Raw genomic sequence first — 25,210 nt, forward strand, 5'->3', positions numbered from 1 at the left:
TCACTTTGCTAGAAATAACTAAAAATGCAAAAAAGTGCAGGTGAAAGGTATATCAAAATATGCATGCTTCTTTTTAAACAATCCGGAAATAGCATCCTTTCAATAGCATACTTAGCAGACTTTGTTGGAAATAATTAAAAATGCCAAAATCAACGTTTTGCAATTCAATTTCAGAATGAATCCTGTTTATTTACAGATATACCAAATGAATGGATTATAATGTATTTGCAAAAGCAGGAAAAATACAACTGAGAAAACCCATTCAAAATTTGATCAAGCATCCATGATAACACGGAAGTAGGAAAGACTACAAAGAATATAAATTTAGTTAAACACAGTCTGAACCTTACAACACATATCATATACATCGTGTATGATAATGCTGGAATGTTTTTCAAAAATATATTTTGTTTATTGGTTTCCACATCCAGCGCCTTTAAAGTGAACCTGAACAATGGGTAAATCATATACATGATTGTTTACTACTTTAAAGGATGAAAAATTAAAGAATATTTATCAATTTATTATATCTATTTGTAAAAATAACTCGAAACTTTTTTCCATGAACTTTCTCCAGTTATAACTTTTTAGTGAAAATTTTAGAGAATGTACCTTTAATTTTGAATGGGATCACACACTAAGAAAATGTGTAAGTAAGTAAATTTATATTTTCCCAAATATCATTATTAGAAAAGTTTGACAAATTTTCAATTCATGCTAGCGTCAATTGAGTGATATAATATATTATGTAAATCTACAGCTTGCAAAGACGGTTTTTATGGGATAAATTGCGAAAGTCCCTGTCCAAGCGGATTGCATGGTGTTAAATGTCACCTTAAATGCACCTGTAAAATAGCGGACTGTCACCACATTTATGGATGCAAAAGAAATCCTTCAGGTGTTGTGCTTATTCACTGAACATCAACTTACTATTCATTCTCTCTATATACATGTACCTGTATATTGACAATAACGGCATTAGCTCATAAGCACCTTTTTTAAAATAAATTACCAATTTTTTTTCTTTTTTGCTTTTACTTACTTTTTATATGCATAAAACACACACAAACACATACGCACAATAAATAAATAAATTTAAAACAAAATAATTTGCTCATGGTATTTGATTCTATGGAAATTGTCAACTAAATGTGTAATCAATTATCACTTTAAGTTTTTCAATGAAACACACTACAACAGCTGAATGGCTCGATTCTGAAATCATGATTTCAAAGTACACGTATAATTAATGATCTGTCCGTAATGATGAATGATGTTTATCTACCAACCAGCTTAAAACATTGTCGATTGAAAGTCGATTCCTTCTTCTGGGTGACTTTTTCCTGTGGATTGTTTATTACCCACACCCTTCAGTATATTTGAGGTCTGTCATCCTTCGGAAAATAGTTACTACTCAGAATTTCTGAAAAAGAAATACATTTTTAACATAATATTGTGAACTAACTCTCATCAATTTTGTGGGTATATTCTTTAACGAAAATGAAAAAAAAAAATAATGTTTTTTATCCACCGGTTTGAAATCTGACACGTTAAAGAATGGCGGCTGCATTGATAAAGGCGGTGCACAGGACCGTGATCTAATGTTTTGACCGTGAATTTCCACCTAGAAAAATGTATGTCATGTTTGTTTGGTACACATGGAAATGTTTTTTGGTCCTTAGTATATTGGAATTACCGAAATAGTTTCTTTCAGTATTTGAAAAGGGGAAAATTGATAAAAATGAAATAAAAAAATCAAATTTCCAATCATTAAAAGTTTGTATTTTTTATTTCATGTATGTCAATATTAAAAAGACTGTGACGAGGGGTATATAGGTCAGTATTGTGAACAATCCGTCGGTATCCAAACTATGGAAAAGGGTTCCAGAAGGAATGTCATTGCAAAAAGCAGCACTGTTACCCAAAACAAGGATGTGTTGGTAACATTTTTATTCATTCAATTTAAATTTATTTAAATATATATATTTATTGATCACGCATGATAAATATATTTACATTATTAGTATAGAGCAGCTTTGTAGCATACTATTCTTATATTGCACGTTTATTTTCTTGTTCCAAGTATCACTCTGTGTTTCATCACTACCAAACATTGATGCATCTTTATGTGTTACAATTATTATGTTTAGTTTTCTTTAGTTTTATTGGTTTGTTTGTTTGAATTTGTATGACTGTCTTCGTAGCTATCAAAAGAAACTTCAAAGAAAATTAAATTTAAGGTCATAATGTTATAATTTCAAAATAATCCGATTTTTGCATTCTTTCTGAGTATTTCTAAATCGCAAAATAGCGCACAAAATTGTCATCAATTTAATATCTCATAGATTACTTTTAAACCGCTGGAAAGGAAAATTCAAGAATTAAAAAAAAATGAATGTATTCAAACGAAGTCGTGGAAAAAAAGTAAAGATATTCAAATTATCCTTAATGCCACACTTAAAAAAAAAAGTTTGTGATGAATACTTCGGTAATGATATGCGTATTAGATTTCAAGGATCAGTTTTGCAACGAAGGAATTGATCCAATTTCCACTCTAATCCTCGTCTAAATGTGTACCAAAAATATGTATTAATTTTGTCTGAAACACTTTTTTTTCTTTAGGTTCAGATGAAAGAACAACAAATAATTTTACCTTCAATGATGTTCATGTTACCAATGGAGTCTCTTCTTCATATTCATCCCTGAGCACAAAAATGATAGGTAAATCGCTGAATTTAAATCCTGTAATAGTAAACATAGGATATGCAAATATAAGTTTTATTTCTAAGTGTCCTGGACATACAGATTATGGGAAATAAAAAAACTGTTTCATCACATTATTTCTTTTTTTTTCACATTTATCAAATATTAATAATGTGAATTATAAACGCAGTCTTTGAAGTGCTGCATGTCTGGATGTAGATGCAATGTCTTGAAAGAAACGTTGTGTTTAAAACCAGTGTTTGGAAGTTTTACGACTCGATATTTAATCGATAATATGATTTTAGCTCTTGTGCTTATTGCAACAGCGGTAAATATAGTATTGTAGTATGTATATGCAAAAATAATGGCTTGTATTGGCAAGTTCATTTAACTAGTCCCAAGGAACTATTTAAATTAAACATTCGATACCAAACGCAAAGAGACGCCAGTGCTGGAAAGAGGGACATTGAAACATCTTATTGTACGTAATAGTATACGATTTTTATATCATTCCTATATTTCATCTCTGTATTTCATTTCAATGAGGTGACAATTATCTTTTGACTATTCAATTCGTATGATAGCTATTTCGACACCCTCTTAGCAAAACATATTGTCATTTCTTTAAACCCTTAGACAAACGATCGTTATTTTAAAGCTGACAAAAGGATTTTTGTCTTTCTACCTAGTGAAAATCATAATTATGCTTACAAATATATATTTGTTAGTGTCACTTCAGAATTAACTCCCTAATCATGTTTTGTTTTCACTGTATGAGAGATAAATCTGCTCTGAGATTTAATGGGACTTACAAAAAATCATTGGTGCAGATTTCGAATTAAAGAAAATAAAATTTGGACGCTGTAATATCTTTAATTTGTGCTTATTTCTTCAGAAATATGTCAACTTTTTTTTAAAGTTAGCAATGTAATTCTCCAGTTGTGATGTTGAAATCTTCAGCCGTTGAATTGATTACAACAAAGAAGTAATTGCATTAAAAATCAATATCTTGTAAACAAGTCATTAAATTAATAAGGGTAAAATTGGGTTGTTCTGTTTATTTAAATTATCATATGTATATTTTATCATTTGATGTGATATAAATGTCTATATTTCTTTTCTTAATAGGAAACATGACCATCAATGACATTGATAGCTCTAGTAAAGAAAGGTGAGCTCCTAAGGAGAGATCAACCTGGAAACCTTTAGTTTATGGCATTATTTGCCTTATGATAATTTCTGGTTTTCTCTTTCTGATTTATTTATTCCTTCGGTTTAGTGCAAGATATATCAAACCCCAAACTTTTCATAACAACTAATATTTTCTCTATCAGGTCTATTCATTTTTTTTTCTTTCAAAAATTGTCTTTAGTGCACAGTTAAGCTTGTATGAGCTAACATTCACACAAAGCATTATAACTATACAAACAAATACATGTACACACACATACACACACACAGAGAGAGAGAGAGAGAGAGAGAGAGAGAGAGAGAGAGAGAGGTATTTTATTACCTATAGGTGAAACAATTACTTTAATTTTTCTATGGATCATTATGATGGCGTATTTACATCTGCTGAATATAAATTACTTTTGTATTACTTGTGCACTAACGCAGAAAATACAACAGCAACTGTCAATGGTCTAATATGGATGGGGAAAGAATCGGAACGAAATTAAACTTCGAGGAAGTTTTTTGGCATCGCCAAATTTCAGTTTTGGTACCATTTTTTGTTTATATATCGACTTTCTCTGGCAATGCTCCTAGTATTGCTGTAGCAGGTTCAAGAAACCTAGGCAATTAAAGGAGAAAATCTTTTTAGCCGCTCAATATATTTAGGGTATTTCATATTATATTGCAAAAATCTTTTGATTTTTGAAATGGAAATGACTTGTTATTAATATATTTATTTATTTATTTTTTTTTTTGCCAGCACTTACAAACTAAACACATGTCATAAGGTCTATCTTATTTGATTATATTATCCATCACAATCTATATTGTGGGATTTCATATTTGCTTTATCCCACGAGTTGAAATGGTGTATATTGACGGGGCTTGCCGAGAGAATATACACCATTTCAACAAGTTGGATAAAGCAAATATCAAGTCGAATAATTATAGGTGTTCTATTTATCTCACACGATTTCCGTCTTTAACAGTTAAGTAAATTGATGACGTCGCATTGTTGACGTTGTCATGCCAAAAGAAAAAAATGAAATCTTGGAATAATATATGCTGTGACTTTAACAACACATGTGGCAATCTATTTGAGATTCATTTTAATACAAACTTTTGACTGGAAGTTATATAATATTGTAAGGACGCGAGAAATCATCAATCCTACTCTGAAACCATTCTGTGTACGGCGACTGTGCTAGGTTACCTCTAGATCCATGGCAAGTTATGCTCTATAATGTAAGAAAGAATTTTTTTTTGGTTAAATGAATCTTGCACCGCCAATTTCATTGCTAGGCCAAACGTTTCCTATGATGAGAAGAATTGGGTGGGGGAAGGGATACGTGTAACATCCAAAATCGCATTTATTAGGGGAAAAGACATTTCATTGAGGTAAAACGAGTCTTTTCTTGTTTTTAGCAAATATTTTTGCTCATTAGCATTCATTTGATAATGCAAGAACTTGCACAAATAAAAGTTTCGATAAATTGAAATCTGGAAGCTAGGGAATGTGTCAAAACCGGAAGTACTATTACTTAAGCATACCAGTGGATAAAGCATAGGTTTATCTTCTTTATAGTATCCACCACATGTATGGTATAAATTATGATATACTGTACATACGTAATGAGATGTGTCAAAATAGTTTTAAAATCGTTAATAGAAGCCAAAACCTCAGCTATTCTGTACATTACTTTAAAGAGCTCTTAAGTTGAACAGAATTTTGTATAAGTGCTAGTCGTTAAGAAACAAAATACGATTCTGGTTAAAAATTTTACTCGTGTTGTCGAGAAAAACGTGCCATTTTATTACATGTATGTTGTTAATTGTATTTATATAATTATATCCTGAAGTATTTGAATTTTTTTGTTATGTTGAAGGATAGCAGGGAGATATTTCGAACAGATGCTCCACAGATTTTATTATGAGAAATGTGATGTTAAGATATAGGTCTTTTAAATATGATGCTTTATTTGAAAAGTGCATTTCTTTTCTAAAATACGGGTTTTAAAGACTGAAAAAATGTTTCTTGTTTATACAACTTCTATTTACAGACTCTTGTGTATATGTATATTATTGTTGCGTTCAAAATATTAAAATATCATCGGGCTTTATCAGAAGACAGTACAGAAAATTATTTATGACATACAAGATTTTCTGTATTTATCACCAGGAAGAAGTGTATTATGTTTATATGTTTTAGTATCTATTTAAGACATTTCCTCATCTTATATAATAAATTCTTCTAAACATATATGTATATTTTTGGAAAGTCAATTTCCATTTAAGGGAACAAATCAGGGAACTTACAGAGCAGACCTCAAAGCAGAAATTTCATATTATCAGTTGTACTTATGGCATGGCTTTTCTCTAATAATTGGCTTTGCATCTAATGGTATCAAAATTATGAACGTTGTTTTGCTGATAATGCATGAAAATGGGGAGTAATTTTTTTCATTAACGAGACCCAATCTACTTAATCTGCGCATGGGTTTTCACGAAGGCTTGTTTTAGACGCGTCACAGTACCCTTGGTTGCCGTGACAATTGAAAGAATTACAATGACTTCAAATTGCTCTAAAAATGCTATTTTTGCAAAAGCAGAAGGTTTGGACTGCGCTTGTTCAGAGCTAACTCGTTCTGGCATTTCTAACATTTTTATGCTTTAATGAATGAGTTTTATTTAATAAACTTTGTAACATAATTTTCACCCCGCCCACTTTTTTTCCAAGTACAGCAATGTTGTGTATGAAATACAGAATGGAGATAGAATTCTTTCATAATGTACGAAGAATTTAATTTTGCGAATCATATACCGCACAAGAATCATTTCTTGATATTATGTAAACCTACTGCGACTAATGAAGTATCTTAGATAAAAGAACAAGGTTAACTTAGGTGCTTTTTTTGGCTCTGAGAATTCTTGAAAAAAAATCAAAACTGCTTACTTTTAGTTGAACAAAACAAGATTCTTTGACCCTTAGTGACTGCATATCGATTTAAAATGACGTAATGTTTTGGTAGTTTAGTATAATGACGTAATAATTTCTGTCATTATCCTCAAATTCTGAAAATTTCTTCAAAATGGCTTAAATTTTAAGCTGTATTTCAATATTTTGCATAAAGCCAGAATTTCAATTTAAATGTAAGAACTGTTTTTAAAGAAAAATTATTTTCAATGTTTTTGATAAGAATTTTACAGATAACCTGTTTTCGCACAGATCACCATCGTCTAAGCAGAATAGTCTATCATTCAAATACCGCTTGTACTATATATACAAACATGTATGGCTCGCTTTTGACATATGTCCTACTTCCTCGGCCATTTTCAGATTTTTTTTTTTTTTATAGTTTTCCAGAGTACAACACAAAAATGTATGGTTAACTGATGCTTCATGACGTCATCTTTTTTGCCTTTTTCAAAGAAGACTACCTATTTTCTGAAACTGATTTCTTTTCAACGAGCAAAACATAATATCATAATTTGGAATCAAAAACGATGAAACCATTCTTAATTTGAACGTGTAGAATGTTCCCTTTTTGTCTCATTTTACAGCAGATATGACTATAAATTCAGACATTATTTAGTGTCAGATATTATTTAGTGTATTGATTGTAAATTACAATATTTTGACCTGATCCGTTTTCCTTTTTTCGCCTTTTTAAAGTCTAAATGGGTTTGAAATAAACCACGGCATTTAAAAAAATAATAGACATCATTTGAATTTAATGTTGAAATATTTCTTTCAAATTTGGATATAATAGAAATGTGTTTGGTTTATTGTGATCAATTCAATTACAAAACAATTTGCCAAATTAAAGTTCGTTACACATGGTCATATTCTAATCTGTTTTATCACGTTTATTTAAGTCCATGTTATTTTGTTGTCACTGATGATTTCGCCATTAAAAACTTAAATGTTTTTGATATAATTATAATGAATATTCATCATTACTACTTAAACAAATATATTTCAAGTTAAGAATGATCAAATACAATGTCCGTTCCAAATTCTCCAGGTTTGCAAATACTTGGAATGTGCATATTTATTTCTTTTATATTTATCGATGGAATGATTATAATCTTGCTCAATTTTGTGTGAGAATACGTCAAAACACAAAATCATTTGTAATTTGCCTCAATCTGTACTTGATGTCTAGCAATGTATTCTTAACATACAAATTTACAAAATAACAAACTTTGTACTTTTGGAGTGTTTTATTGAGTTATTTGTGCAAAAGAGCGTTCACCAATTTTGCAAATAGCCATGCTTTCAGGAACGCAAAGCTTAATACGGTCAAAACTTGTTATCTTGATTTCGATTAGGGGCCGAGAAAAAAACTTCGAGATATCCAAGGATTAGATATATCTAGGGTATAATGCTTAAATAGTGCGGACTTCCAAGTTACTACGACATATCACATCCGTGTACATTGCGACCAGTAATCCCAAACTCCGTTACAATGGCTTTCTACAACATGCCTTTTTCCCCAGGCAATCTTTGTAAATTTTTCCTTTAAAAAATAACATTTCCTAAGATATAAAATGAAATTGTGTCTAAAGGAATCTATCAACAATAGAAAAAATAACTTTTATATAACGTATTTTATATTTAATAATGTCGCGCTTACGTTATTTCCAACGCGAAGTACATTTTTTGCAAATGTAGACAAATATGTCATGTTTAACATTTTAAATCGGAGATTACAATTTATTTGATCTATTTCACTTAAATCAAGTTTTGATTGAATATTTTCCAATGACATTTTATCAATATTAAATGATTGATTTCAGTTTCATTGAAATTGCCAGTATCTTAGATCCACTAACAATGCCCGCTACCGAACTTTTGTTTTGCTATTTCACGACTGTTTAACGAAAGCAAAGTAGACTTTTAATATCACTATACGAATAAAATCTGAATATAGTTTAAGAACATCACTTATATCTAGTATATTATTAGAGGAGTAAGCATGAGTTCTATTGCAGGCGTTTCAAAGTTTTTTTCTGCAAAACTTATTCATTTTTAAGTATAGATATTATAAACATATAAATTTGCTAATCAACAGTCCATATATTTTGGTGTGCTTTATTGTGTTATATGGATCATTAACCATTTTTTGAAAAAAAAAAATTAAAAAAATGCTCTCATGAACGCAAAGCTTAAGAGAGCCGACTTGGGTTTTATTGTGTGAAAACTACTATAGAGTAACTCTCTAATTTTTATACGATATGTACCTTACATTGACTTCAGTATACATGCCAAGTTTAGTGAAAATGTACTGTCAGGTTATTTTTTAGGGACCACCTCAAAATACAAGCACATTTACTATAGGATTATATAGAAAAATACTATTTTTTGCGCTTTTTGCTCAAATTATATTATTTGATGAGTAATACTTTATTGTACATTTTATGAAAGAAACACAAAATTCTACTGTGTGGTATCCAGAGGGCGCATCTTAAAATATCAGAATTCATGTTACTTTCCTGTTTTTATGGGGTATTACAAAACATAAAAGATACCACATATTTATGTATAAAAAAATAATAAGAATTGTAAGATTCTCATTTCCCTATGTTTAGAATTTCAAGAGCATCTATTTTATACTTTCTATTTCATGGCATAATTAATGACCCCTCTTAAAGAACTTCGGTTATTCATAACGTCAAAAATACACTATTACGACGTCTATCTACCATCATTTGAAAAATCGTTGAAAAAAAAAAAAAAAAAAAAAAACAGTTATTTAAAAATGTAATTAGATTTTTTAACCTGAGATTTCCTAAAATTGTTAATTTTTACAAATTATGTAAAATAGCTGCTTTAAAAGAGTAAATACGCAATGAAATCCCCAGTCGGCCCCCTTATATAGTAATATAATAGTTTTGAAATACTGCCAATCATAATGTCAGTAAATCAATGACATAAAGACCATATCAGTACATAATCTAAAAGGTTAATATATCGGAATGTAATCAACAATTATAGATTTGTAATTATTTTGTGTATTCTGTTGTGATAAACCAATTTGGATATATCATGAAATAAACATTTTATAATTAAATTAAGTAAAATGTTCTCAGTAAGCTCTCCCTCCCGCCCCCCCCCCTCTCTCTCTCTCTCTCTCTCTCATTAAGAAATAGCAGCAAATTTGAATTAGACACTGTGTTGTGTAATCACAAACTGTCAATATAAAGATTTGTATTTTGTAAGAAAAATGAGTCCTACTCAGAATATTGAGGTTAAGCTAATAATGGTGACTTATACTTTTTTTCAATTCCAAAGCTTGTCGTATTTTTTTTTCTTTCTGAAATCGGCCCCGTAGAAGCAACTTTTTCACTCAATTATTATTTTTAGTCTGCATTCTTCTAGATTGAATCCTAACCCTTTCACCATTATGAGGCATTGAATATGAATATTTTACTTAATCTGACAGAAAGTGTGCTAAAGCAAGATAAATATACACATGAAAAAGTTCATTTAAATCTATTTGATAAAGCATGCAGTATAACGCGGAAGAGGGAAAACATCTATAAAGGGCAGAAATGTAATTGAGGATATTTGCTCATAATAAAATTAAAAAAAAATCTAAGCACTATATTTTCTCCAGTAATTTTTTACTATTCAGCAATGTTTTTCGCAAATGCACTTTACTTGTGGATTTCTGCATTGTGTGTCGTTCCTATTAGGCTGAGCCATGGGTAAATCTAATGATAAACAGTTCAATATTCAAAACTAAGAAGTTAAGAATTTTTTTACAGTCTATTTCTCTTATTTTGCATGAAAATCTAATAATCCTATTTATTAAAAAAAATTGTATTATAATATGAATTTCAGAGAAGACATTTTGCAGTGTTCTTGTGGTTATAAATGGAACCAAACACTCGGAGAATGTATGCGTATGTACAACTATATAGCCTTTCAAAAAAGCATTATTAAAACGTATGTATTTTTAAATGAGTTACGGCATGAATTTTATAAAGACGTATCATTATATCGCTTTCAGCTTGCAACAAAGGATTTTATGGAGGAGGATGCAACTTAACCTGTCCAAGGGGGCTGTTCGGATTGAAATGTAGTAAGACTTGCACCTGTACAAAAGAGGACTGTCATCACATCTACGGATGCAAAAGAAATCCGTCAGGTGACTTTTTTCGGATTAGGTTATGATCTATGGTCAACAAATTCGTGTTCATTCTTTCTTTGTTTATTTACCATAACAAAATTGCTTAATAATCTCGTCATTCACAAGTAATCTAAAACCTAGATATTCCTACTTACATGTAGCTAAGCTCTCTCTCTCTCTCTCTCTCTCTCTCTCTCTCTCTCTCTCATCACTACAAATATATGACCGGTTTGAGTAAAAGGACGAAATTATTTCTTCATTAAGAAAATATGAAATGGAATTAATTTTTGGAAATTTCTTGAGAAAATTACTTGCCTTGACGTTTTCAGAGCAGAAGCAGAATGACAGGGTACTTCTTGTATTTTTTTTTTCTAGCTCATGAAGGACAGTTTTACGCTCAAGACAGTCTGCTACATATATAATTAAGTTTAAATTAAAAAAATATCATTTAAATGTTTTTATATATAATAAATGATTTAATTGGTCAAAGAATGCTTTCTTTCAACCGGGGTTACATATATGTAAGTACGAGGGCCGTTCAAAAATTACACGGACTTGTTGCACAGAAAATATATTTGACGACATAGGTAATCAAGCAAAAAGTCATAAATAATATAAAAGAATCTTTTCATATATGATCACCAAAATTTCATACCAAAATATTGTAAATTGGTATCAATTTCAAGTTATTTAACAGGACATCTCATGAAGTCACGGCGCAGTAAAACTTTCAACGTCACGGGCATTTTAAAAAATGGGAGCTTTCATTTCCTCAATATTTTCCCTTAGTATTGGATACTGTATAGTTTTGGTTACCTTATCCACTCTGAATAAACATCCACATACCATTTCCGATTCAGCTTAAAAACTATAAAACTATCATTGTGTGTTTTAGATTGTGCTAAACCCCCAAAACTGCAGATATTTCTGAAGTAAGGTTTGACATCAGTCGATCTCAATCACATTCTTAACAGTCCAGATCAGTGTTTTGTCGAAGAACTTCTTCCATTCCTCCCGTATTGCCTTTTGACTAAGGTCTAACAGTTTAAAATTCTTTTTTTTACATTTTGTAGAGATGTGCCGGATATTCCGCTAGTTTACTACATGTTTCATTAGGATTATTCTGGGTCTCTAGTGGCGGTTTCCCAGCATGATTCATGATTAATTTTGATAAAAGTGCGCTGCTCCGTCAAATCACGAGACGTCATTTTTGCAGTTGATTTCGTAGGGGTCACATCGGAGAAAAATTACAATATTTCTGTTAGTACTTCAAATATTACGCCAGAAAATTAAATACTTAATAATAAAACAATAAAAAGAAATTTTAGAGAAAATTGTTGAATAATATCATGAAATATGGAAAATAAATGAATACAATTTTGGATATCGCATGTTTGTTTTTCAACATTTTTGCCGTGCTCTGTATATCACCATCAGCAGTATCAAAACGGCAATAGTTTTATGAGATATTAAATAAAATCAAAAAATTTTACCACAAATTTATTAGAATTTTTAAGAAATATGTTCCTGTGAAATTTCAGTTCTATATGACGTCTGTTAGAGTAAATAATAGCAGAGTCCGCGTAATTTTTGAACGGCCCTCGTATGTACCCATAGACATGTAATAATGTTAAATTATCAGATATGTTCGTCACAAATTTCTCATTACTGAATAAGAATGAACGTACATGTATTTGCTAATCTATTTCTTGTTTCTATATATTTATATGTTCAGTAGACTGTGAAGAGGGGTTTATAGGTCTTTACTGTGAAATACCCTGTCCGCATCCAAACTATGGGAAAGAGTGTCAGAAGAAGTGCCAATGTGAAGAACAGCACTGTAACTCAAAACGTGGATGCACTGGTAAGCATTTATTTTATTCAATTAAATATTTTTTTTATATATTAAATACAATAAGCATGTGTAGGTAATTGAAATTGAAATTTAACATTTGTACTTCTTTCTTTTGTTTTTTGAAATATGATGATAGGGAACAGTTATCAGGGTCAAAATTTTCCATAAATTGTATTTCATCACTACCACACAGTTATCCATAACCCTTTTTTTTTTATCTATTGTTTTTTTCTCTAGGTTTTCTGTATTTTTTATTTCCATTGTGTGTGCTTTTGGGAAGATTGGAGGGCCGCATGTTTGTTTTTGTTTTTGTTTTTATAGAGGAAACATAATGTGCATTTAATTATCAACCATGGCGTCATAGTTAAAAAAACTCTTTTTAGTGAAAATTCCAATTACATGTTATCTCTGAGCAGATCTATTTCGCCTTGACAAAATGTATAAAATTGTCATAATGAAGTACTTAATATATCATATTACTAACTCCTATAAACCATTGGGAGAATCAGAAAAAGACAAAGCAAATAAGAAATTTCATTGGTTATGGACTTTTATGCAAAATTTGTTATGCGCAGAAATAAGCAATTATTTGGTACCATGTCACAATTAAATACACAACATATGAATCTTCCTGCAATAACAAATGCAAATTTTTAAGAATTCGTTGTGGATGCAGGTGGAAGCTCGTTCCATACCAAACTTAATAGGAATGATTTATAAATCATAGTCATGTCATGAGTTATTTATAAATGGGTTTCATTTTATTCACAACATTTTTTTCTTTGGTTTAGATGTAACTACAGGAAGTAATGTTACCATTAATGACGTCCATATCACGAATGTAATCTCATCTTTACCTTCTCTCAAAGAAAAAGTTGAAGGTATAATAACTGCATTGAAAAGCAGTTTTCGATAATGAAAAAATATGGTATGCAAAAAGTTACTTATTCACTACATGTTAAAGCATCCCGTACATTTATGATTATAGGAAATGAAGGTCAGTATGTTCAATGCCATTTTTGTTGTTGTACAAATAATAGTGATATGATATATAGAAATCTTTCTGAAGAGATGTTCCTTGAGTTGTTGAACTAAGTCGTCTATAACTGTATGATTGTAACGTTATACATATTAAATCTAAAGTATTTACTGAGGAGAAACTCTTCAGGAGCACTTGAGAATATTTTAACTTTTTGGTCAGGCTATCATTTAATCAAACAGCATATTGCATGTTGTCTCATCAATCTAAGAATTAAGTTAAAATGCACCTGAAAATAAAATGTTTGTGCATGCTTATAAAACTCATTTAAAGATTTAAAATGATCAATCAAATTTATTCGCTTCCTCATATTTGATATTTTGAAATGCGTATTGAATCATGTTAATATTGTTACAAATGCACTTCATAATAGAATCAAAACGTGTTATGAACAGATATTTAGATGACAGGATGTAGATCTAACAACACTGAACCATGCTCTAACAATGTCCACATGAAAACATTGATGCCCTTAAAAGTTTTCTTCTGCAATGAAATTACAATATCATATGCAAATATTGTCATCATAAGAAAAACAGCAAAATTAATTATAAATATTAAGTGTTGCATGTACTATGGTTTAAATGAATCTAAGAATTGGGGGTGGGTGTAATTCCCTCCAGGTAACTTTCAAATTATAGGTATTGGACATGCACATATGACATAACTATACAATGTATCTTTAACAAATTGGAATAATATGAAGTTCAAACAATACATTGTCTTCACTTGTTGCAGCAATCAACAGTTGAACGACTACATGTATTACATGGTGTGTTATTCATTTACTATTGGTCTGGTGCGTCATTACAAATAAAACGCTAAAATTCAAAACAAATGAGATTTAAGTAAATATACAATAGAAGAGGAAAGAGAGACATAGGAACGTTAACAGTGTAGTCAGTTATGTTAAAGTTAACATTTTCAATGATCGACATTTTATTACCCTTTTTTTTATTATACTGGAATCTGATTAGACTAGTCATTTATCAATACAGCTAGCGTTCAGCACAGACTAAAAACGCACTTGGAAATAGATAACACAACGACAATGTTAAATGCATGCGATTACGATTTGCTTTCTCAACATTTTTCAAAACGCCAGCTGTACATTTAAAAAGAAGTCGAATAAACACATCGTTAGTTGAACATTACGCAAGAATAGAATTAAAAGTAAAAGAGACGTATGACTATAATATGCATGGATGTATTCGTTAATAAAATATTGCATAATAAACAAATATTGCATGTAATTAATAATAACATTGAAAATTCCCGGCCCTGACTGACTTAAGTCGATTAAAAATAAGTAGCATCTGTTCCTTGGCCAAGCGTCTCTATATGAGTAAAAAAAAAAATCTCAAATGGGACGTAAAGCAACAAACAATCAATCATTAAAAAACGTAATGATATCTTATTATAGTATGGTCGTTTCATGTCGTCACTCCCTTTAAAATATTCAGTGACTTAACCCATTGTAATTATTTAATGTATAGTTTGTCTATTCAACTAGAAGCAGTTGAGCAGTAAACTATTGTGTTCTATTCAACAGAAAGCAGTTGACTAGACACATAAATATTTCACAGATTTTTCCCGATTCACTCTTAAAGAAATCATAAAATTATATAATGGAATACATCATACATATTATTTTTTAAGAGAACACAAGACACTAAACTCCTTTAATATTTCACTTTCCTTGCAATTGATTTTGAAGAATGTTTTAGTATGTCTTTGACTCTAGATCAGCTGTAGTTTTTTCTCTAAAAAATAGCATTTCCGTCTTTTAACATGCTGGTCATCTTAATAAAGAAATAAGGTAACATTTTAACGTCATGTGATTAAATCATATAAAAGATTTATTGTAGATTTGATCACTTACCAACCCGCACTTACATCCTGGTGAATGTTTACATTTGATACATGTATAATTTCTATATAAATCTGTGACTGATTTGTAATACATATTTGCGTACATTACTTATAAACTCATAAAATGATTTTTTTTTCAAACCTCAACGATACAAATGGGCCTCACTATGACGTCTGTATTAGTATCTTATTTTATTTTCTAAACAGGAAACTTGAGAAATAGTGACAATGACAGCTACCGTTGTGCTCCAAAGAAAAAATCAATTAGGAAACACATGGTATATAGTATTACTTGCCTGCTGACAATTTCTGCTGTTCTCTTTTTGGGTTACTTATGTACGCGTTGTTCTTGTGAAAGACATATCATAACCAAAAATTATAAATAAAATGTAAATTTCACCTTCATCAAATCTGTTCAGCCTTTTATTTTTTCTTAATCCCTTAGGTGAACGTTTGACATTATATAAGGTAAATTTACAAAACAATATTGTATCATTCATATACAAAGATGGAAAAAAGTGAAGATAACAAACAGTGGCCGATCCAACAAAAACAGAAACCCTAGAAACAATACAAATATGTGAGCAGGGCATAAACACTGACTCCTGGAAATTAGCTAGGTAGGATCAGGTACCTAGGAGGAGAAAGCATCTCATGTAGACCATTCCCATTCGCCCTATATATTAAGCCGTATGTATTGATCAGAAGTCAAATTTAGTTGGAAAACTATAGCTTAACAATTGGTATATATACAAATTGGAAATATTTCAGTCAAGAACGACCTGACAATAAATTGCTTTTCAATCAAGATAATTATAACAACCATAGAATTTTCGAAATGCTGACTTAAAACGAGGTTGTTGAAATTCCTGTAACATTAACATAAATGTCAGTAGTCTTTCTTGGTTGAAAAGTTTATCGCACTAGGAATATGCTTTTGTATGGAATGAAATGGGACATATACACATGTATACATCATATGTAGGTGAAAGAAGTATATTACCATATAAAGAAGAAAGTTCACGATAGAAAAGCTGAAGACAACTCGATTGTTCTACAGTTAATAAGCAGTAAGTTGGCCGTTATCGTTTGTAGTCAGAAATATATTTAGATATGAAACAGATGTTGCATACTCTGTGGTGTCTTTGATTTAGAGTTAACAGAAAATTATTGTGTCGACATATGTATGGAAGTAGCTATTGAAAATTGATAATACGTCCTCGATATATCTAAATATTGAGTTGAAAGCCACAGAAAGAATGTTCTTTGCCTCATATATAAGTTTTTTTTTAATAAATTCTGCTTCAAAGGAATAAAGTAGCACCTGTTTAAAAAGGAACACAATTAGTGTCCAACAAAATTCTTACATATTTTCGGAAGACATCATCTCCAAAGACTTGATAAATGTTTTCAATAAGGAACTACTGCATTCTTTTACATCAACTTTAGAGTACCCGTGTGTAGAATCTGATTTTTGTCAGCAAAATTATTATTTAAATGACCAATCACAATATATGAAAATTTGAGAGTTCCAATTCTAGTGGAGAAGCAGTTATTTTTGATATTAAAAAGACTAGTCTTTAATTTATCATGAGAAATTGTTTTATAAAGTGTGCAAAAAGCCTTTTCATTTTGATTTTTCTGACTTTTGAAAGGAGTATGTGATTAAAAATTTCTATAAATTCTTTGCTGTTGCAGAGTATGTATGAAGTTTCTCCTTTGCAGCAGTTCATGTTCATGTGAGAAGTAAAGATAAGGGCTTCTAGGAGCATTAGCTCTGCCTTCAAATGTTTCTTTGCTTGTAATTCTTTTGCGAGAAGGTTAGGAATCAAGTGTAGGTATTGTATGTCGAACTAACTTTTGTTGATTGGACTATTAAATTTGATAACAACTGAAATGTGATTTTGAAGAATTCCATCCTTAGAAAGTGAACAGTAAGTATAACATGCATTTCAATATGTTGAATTAAAACCAAGTAACTGTGTGTTGACTCTCTTACATTATGTGACAATTTTGTGCTACGAACTGAAAGCAGATTAAATTTTTCCTAATTTGCTACAAGAATGAGAAGCATTATATTATATTATATTATAATTATATATTATATTATATTATATTATATTACTTCATATCTTCACATGTATTCGAGGGGTGATCAGAAAGTTCGCGAACTAATTGAATTACTTCCTTAAAAGAAATAAAATGAGGTTGCAGTGTTCATTATTTTTTTAAAGTAGTCCTCTCCAATTTTAATGCACATCTGCCATTGTTCTGCGCATGCGCGAATCATGTGATCAGGCGGTCACGTGACATGCTTTGTAGCGGTCTGTTCACAGAAGCTAAAAGATTTTTCCGAGTCTTTTATTTCTTATCATGCAAGTTATTTTTTATAACAAGAACATTCCAACTGTCAGAAATGGCCAAATCTCGGCAATAGGATAAATGGATAAGAATATCTCTTCCCAGAATTAGCATGGTGACCATCACAACCCGAGTCCTCTGTCTCTGGAGCATCGCTTATTCAATGTGGATAAAGTATGGACGCCTTTTTTTTCATATTTCATATGTCTAAAGTCTAAAGTAAACGATATTTTAAGGATTTGATAATTTTATTATGTTAAGATGTTCAATTATTTTTCTAATTGTAACTTGGCAATCTTTCATAACAAATTTCTCAACTAATAACACATCTTTTCCCCGGCTTGCTTTCGGTGGGCAACAAAACAAACATCATTTTTAACCATCTCCCTGTCTTCAATAAAACAATCTATACAATTAATGATTGAACTTCTGGTAGGTCTTTTGTCTTCATAAAGCTTGTACAAATTTTTGTATTCTACTGCAAAGGCATTTCCAAGATATACGTTAAACTTCACAGCCCTTCGTTGCTCGAATATGACTGAGTCAACCATTTTTTGGCACAAGTCACCTACATATTGACGTCATTTTCACATTGTGACGTCACAAACACGGAGAAAAACATCATATAACATCTGCTATATATAGAACATGTGTATGACTATATGTTTGCCAGATTTCATTCTGATCTGAATTGTGGTTTTGTAAATATAGAGATAGTTCGCGAACTTTTTGATCACCCCTCGTAATTCATTGATTTTTTTCTTAACCTTATATTTTTTACTTAACCAATCATATCTTTTATCTTTCCTAGAAAAAGGATAGAACAACCAATTTTTTCAACACTCATTATAAAGACAAAAATTTGGATGAAGAATGTCACAGAATCGTTGAAAATGTACATTGTAAGTCTTTGATTGTTTGTATTTCATCTATTTATTTATCCATTTGTTTTTTTATTTATTTATATTTCCTTCCTTCCTTCCTTCCTTCCTTCATTTATTTATTTATTATACTGCCACTTTCTAAAAAAAAGTTAGGGTAAACCTAGTTTCATGAACTCATCTTATATTTTTCCCAGTAGCCCAATCATATTTTGGAAGAGGTCTAGGGTGTCCTGTAGATGTGGATTTAGGTTTCAAAATTTTGAATTTCAGCCCGGGGCATTGAGGGTCGAAAAACTACTTTTTGTAAATTATGTAATTATTGTGGTTCTTCCCTTGTTATCCAAATATAAAGGTGAGTACATTTAGAGGCAAACACATAAGTGTGGGTATTTCTGTCATATCTAGCTTATATAGTGCATCTAGTTTATTATAATTATTGGACTTTTACTTCTAGCAGCGACCATAATCTTAGTTTATGTCATGATTTCATTACTAACAGCTCCATATATATAATTTGAGTGGATTAACAAATGAAAGCTAGATGAGCAAATACGACTAAGCTATTCTAAAAATGAATATTTCTCTGTATTTAGATCATATTTATATACGATGATATTTTCTGCCGTAAGAACAAACTCGGTGTGTAAAGCTTTACTAAAGTTTCAATGTAGTAAAAATCTGTTACACTTGCAAGCTGACATCAGATCAGCCATGACCTGGAAAACGAGTAACAAGATAGTTCTTCAAATTTGTTTCAATTAAAATAATCATATAAGTTCTTTTTACAAATTTATTATGAATAAATCAAAACAGCATCCTTTCCCTAATTAAGACAATCTAATTAAAATTAGATGTTCTGAATCCACTACCGCTTTGAGAATTCTAATTTTAATTAGATTGTAATTAAGAGATAGTTGATTGTCTGATATGAAGTTGACGTTAATTTATCAATAAAATAACGATATCCTTAACATGTATGAGATCCTTTCAAAAATGTCATACACGTTATATTCTTACATTCTTTTAACATTTGTCCGAGTAGAATCCATCAATAATATGACTAAAGCGAAGACACATTCGATGTTTAAAAAAGTTACTGAAAAGTCATTTCTCACACAGCTGTTTCACTTTTGGAATGATGAAACTTTCTGAAAAGTTGTTAATTATTCTTTTTTAATAATGATATAATAATCGATATTTCGGTTGAAAACTGTCGGCGACCTTGTCTGATTCCTCGTTACTGGAAGCAGTGTTTGTTGCGATGTATCTGTAAAACATGTAACAGTAGCTTTATAATCGGATGTGTTTTCTAATATTAAGCTGTTGAATTTTACCGGAGATACAATGCATTTATAATTTGACTTTTTTAAAGATGGTCTCCAAAAATTTTAATGGAGATTCCACGTTTTTCGAAGATGTCTATTCATTATTGTCTGTATTTTCTGATGGTTACGCTTGAATCGACGGAGAATGTGTAAAATATACCTTTACTTGTATTGACCGATTTTAACGATTCAGATCTAACCATAAAGGGATGTTGCGTACTATTAGGTTGCAATATAACTCTTGAAAAGTATCGCACTATGTAATATGGCATGTTTCCATTTGTCCAGGAATAAAACAATTTCGAATTGAATGGGATTGTTTTACATGTAGAAGATTGTCCCCCAACAGATGTGAAAAAATGTAATCATTATATGTACTCTTCGTCTGAATTATTTTAAACTTTACAACGAAAGATTAAAGTAATTGTTTAATTATGTTTTCTCAAACAGTTTAGAAAGGTTCGTGGGATAATTATTGTCTTCATCATGTGGCATCAAATAACGCATGATCTACATAACATTTAATTAAATTTATTAATCTGACGTTATTTAATGTTTGCTCATTGTGTCCTATGAGAAACAAAATCTTTATGACAAAGACCACAAGTTTCGACTGCAGGATTTCCATTTGAAGACAAACAGAAGTTTCTCACTTCCACGAATCAGTTGCATTTCCCTGAATATTGGGTAAGCACTCATATAAAAATAGAGGGCAAGGCAAGTGTGATAACTCTAAGTTAAGCAACTTTCTTTAGTATACTTAACCTCATTTAAATGTAACTTAATTTTGCCCCATATCAAGAAAAAGCGGCACTAAAAACCAATGCTATGGAAAAAAAAAAAAAACAGCGATTTGAATTTCAAAGTTACAAAGACTTTGATTTACAAGGGATAAATGTTGCAAATTCGATTGAGTATCTTAAGAAATACGTGACTATATCATTTAAGTTTTGTTACTTGTCAGTATAAAACATTTTATGTGTTATGAAAAAGGGTTCATGAAGAAGCCTTAAAGTTTATAGTATATGGAAATTTTTAGTTATCATTATATTTACACATCTGGCAAGGATTAAAATCTCCTGAGCTCTCCCACTTATAAGTTCAAAAAATGCAACGAAGATCTTGTTATCACGAAACATTATCTGACAGGAAATAAATGACCTTCCCTTATTCAATAATTTGTAGTCTGCATCATACTTGAATTATATTGTTTGAAATAACATGCTAATGGCTGGAGGTTGTGAAGTTTTATTTTTTCCTCTGGTGTGTTCACCATGTGTGTTTATACTTTGCTTGTCAGAGGAAACATTTACAAGGTATTTAATCTCAATTCTCTCTCTCTTTCTCTCTCTCTCTCTCTCTCAATGCATCGATCTTTCCCTTTCTTTCACTCTATCTATTGTAATGCGTAAATAATACATACAAGAAATATTTTCCTTAAAATTAGTAGCCTTCCATTTTCAATCCGTGATGAGGTGTGCAAAGAGTGGGATTCTTCACAGAACAAATGTACAGGTAAGAGCTGTATTTCCTTTATAAGCAATTTAATTTTTAATTTTAACCTAGAATAATACTATTATATCTCTTCTATTTTGCTTTGAAAATATTCTTTTTTTAGGCATTTCAAAATTTACCTCAAATATGTAACTTTCCATTCTAAAAAAAAACATTTTTGATTTTAAAAATTTAGAACTGTGTACACTCAAATTTTAAATAATGAAAACACTTTTTGAGGTTTTAGAATTTTTTTCCAAATATTTAAAATATCATATTTTTAAACCCTATTTTATTTTTGTAACAGCTATCAATTCAAGTTCTAAAATTCTAAAAGCCTTAATAACTTGTTTTGAAACACTCTCTAGACTTTGATCAAGAAGATGAAAGTAGAACTGGTCAATTCGTTCGAAGCTATAGGAATATGACTAGTGTCTCAATAACAAAAATATCTTATCTTCCTTATTTCCTGAGTTCATCATCTACATTTCATACATGGCCCAAATTTTATAATTACCCGTACCGGCGCTCTAAGTTGAAATTCAATTATTACTCTCGCACCAATCAGTGGTACACGAAGTATACAGTACGCAGCTATGTTAAGGCTGTTTGAAGGCTTAATATGCATTAGACATATACGCAGCTCTGTTAAAACTGCATAAAGGGGGCGGGGCTTAATTTATACGGGAAAAGTTTACTGTGACATCACACAAATATAGCAATTCCTCACAATAACAGAAAATGAAATAATTTGCGAATCTAAGCTGCATGAAAGTAATGAACTACATCAAAACTTACCACTGCATTCATTTTTGTCGCTAGTTAAATCACACACAGCAAGATATAAACAAGTCACTGATCGCAATGCACTTGTCGACATGACGTCATCATGATAAAGTTTGACGCATTTTATGTGCAGTGAGAGGCGGATCAAGTAATTTTTTCACAGTGAAAAATGCATTTTATTATTAAACAGAATATTATTTGCAAATCTTGGGTAGACCATTAATACAAATCTGAAACGTTTGTTTAGTGCCATTATTTAAAAAATATCGAGAGAATGTATTGAACATCTACCGGGTGTGCCTGTTTCACGCCGAGGTGCCTCATTAAATCGCCTTTTCGCAAGGGCATACACTTAATAGATCTTGACCATTTTTTGAATACACATAACGGACGTATTCCTTAACTTGAAAAGTGCTGCTGCTTTCCTGAAATCGATAGCATAATTTAATAAATACATAAAATACTTGGTAAAGATCACATTAGCCAGATAATTTGAAATTTAAGCTAATAAAATGCGAATTCTATTTAAGGCAGCAGCACTTTCCATAAACTACAAGTTATGTTGAAACAATCTATTACTTTAATTTTTAATTTTAACTAGGGTATGCCCTTGCGATATTGAAATTTGTTTGTGACCTACATACAGTACACATTGCATGCATTTATCACGTGACTATCAATTAACGTGACCAAACCAAATTCAGTACAGAGCGGGGTATACAATGTTATTTCAAAGAATGTTAAAGTCATAAGATAATATAGTACCTTTACAAAAATAAATTCAGACTAAAAAGGTATGTATTTATGCACGTATATATTCTGTCGATTTCTTCGAATTACGCCTTAACAGTGCTGCAAACCGTTCACGGTAGCTCAGTCTGTAGAGCGCTCGCTCCGTGATCGGGAGGTTGTGAGTTCGAATTTCGGCCGCAACAGACCTAAGTCGATAAAAAAATGGGTAGCAACTGTTCCTTCGCCATGCGCTCGGCACTTTGAAGTGAAAGTTGCGGGTCCTTCGGATGAGACCTTAAAAACCGAGGCCCCGTGTCACGGCAGACGTTGGCACGATAAAGATCCCTCACTGCTCAATGGTCCTGAGTGCCGAGTAAAGGTCAAAATTTGAAGCCTTTCACCGGTATATGGTGACGTCTCTATATGAGTGAAAATTCTCGAATGGGACGTAAAACAATATACAATCAATCAATCATTAACAGTGCTGCGTACTATTTTATTTTGAGCTATGTTTTGATTTCAATTTATAATCTATGTACACATACACAGTTACGTTGTAAAGAGAGTTGAATAAGGTATTATAAAAAAGCATTTTTGTGATGTCACATGATTGTGTTGATCACGTGACGGACATTTATAAATTTTCTTAAATGTTGCACAAAAATCGCATCGGCACAAGTGAAAAACAAAATTATTGTGAACGACTTGTTACATACATCAATTAAACGTATTCTTGTGTATACATAAAGTGCTGGGGCAAGTCTGAATTTTATTTCTTAAGAAAATATTTCACGAGAAATTCAACTTACCCACATACAATGGGTCATTTTCCACTCTTCATCGCAATTTACACAAAATGGGATAAATTACATACAATCCAACAGCAAAATTCATTTAGAGGACATATTTTTCTAGTAGATCCACACAGAAAATCTTCAATAAATCCTTATTATTCACTTGTGCCAGTCTAATATACATAAGATTTATAAATTCTAACTCTGTCTACGGACTTGTAAGAGGGAGCATTTCACATTCTTTTTTGTAATTGTTTGAATACGTACATGTTAGACAAGAAAAAGGAATAACGAATATTATACTGCAAATATTCATCATCATAACAGCCTTAAAACAACAAGATTAAATGTACATTTTACAGATTACAGTGTAAAATTTACACTTTAAAGTGTAAAATTTACAGAATAAAGTGTAAAATTTGCAGATTAACGTATGAATTTCACACTTAAAAGTGTAAATTTTACAGATTTAAGCGTAAAATTTAAAGATTAAAATGTAAAATTTACAGATTAAAGTGTATATTCTACAGATTAAAGTGTAAAATTTACAGATTAAAGTGTAAAATTTACAGATTAAAGTGTGGAAAATGAAAAATAAAAAAGTGTCCAATAGGCACTAATACGCTTCCGTAGTAAGGAGCACATTTGCACAGCAACGTGCTAGAATGAGGGGTCCAGCCCCTCGAAAATATCATAAGTTCATATATATGCGCTTCACTATAAATTCTGAATTTTTAAACACGTTTATTTATTATTCCTACTCTTCTAAAAAGTGATGGGATCCGGTTGTGCATTGTTTATTTATTCCGCAATGTAACATTTTCCAGTGCGTATTACATGTATTTCTAGAGTTCATAGACAGACGGCTAAATTTTACACAATTCCCGAGCACGGAGAAGTTGCTCCCAGCACTTTTCATGTTAAAGAATTTGTCTAAAACAAAATAGAATAAATTTTATAGCTTTAACGATTTTTGTAGTAGTGTCAAACAGCTGATGTAAACGATGTTGCTTTGGCCGAACTCACAGAGACCCGATAAATACAAGTGCAAGTTCT

At 30.8% G+C, this 25,210-nt stretch overlaps 1 protein-coding gene across 1 annotated transcript in view; it reads left to right on the plus strand.

Annotated features, from left to right (window-relative positions):
• Positions 1 to 25,210, plus strand: part of LOC133204275 (cell death abnormality protein 1-like) — a 54,967-nt gene that overhangs the window by 24,214 nt on the left and 5,543 nt on the right. Inside the window, exons 3-4 of the mRNA XM_061340014.1 lie at positions 2,623 to 2,721; positions 3,832 to 3,874. Of these exons, the coding sequence (XP_061195998.1) occupies positions 2,623 to 2,721; positions 3,832 to 3,874 (142 nt within the window). The remainder of the gene's footprint in view (positions 1 to 2,622; positions 2,722 to 3,831; positions 3,875 to 25,210) is intronic.

This window comes from Saccostrea echinata, unplaced genomic scaffold, assembly GCF_033153115.1.
Source record: "Saccostrea echinata isolate AGI-Se365-2 ecotype Australia unplaced genomic scaffold, CSIRO_AGI_Sech_v1 ptg000052l, whole genome shotgun sequence".
NCBI classification, from domain to species: Eukaryota; Metazoa; Mollusca; class Bivalvia; order Ostreida; family Ostreidae; genus Saccostrea; species Saccostrea echinata.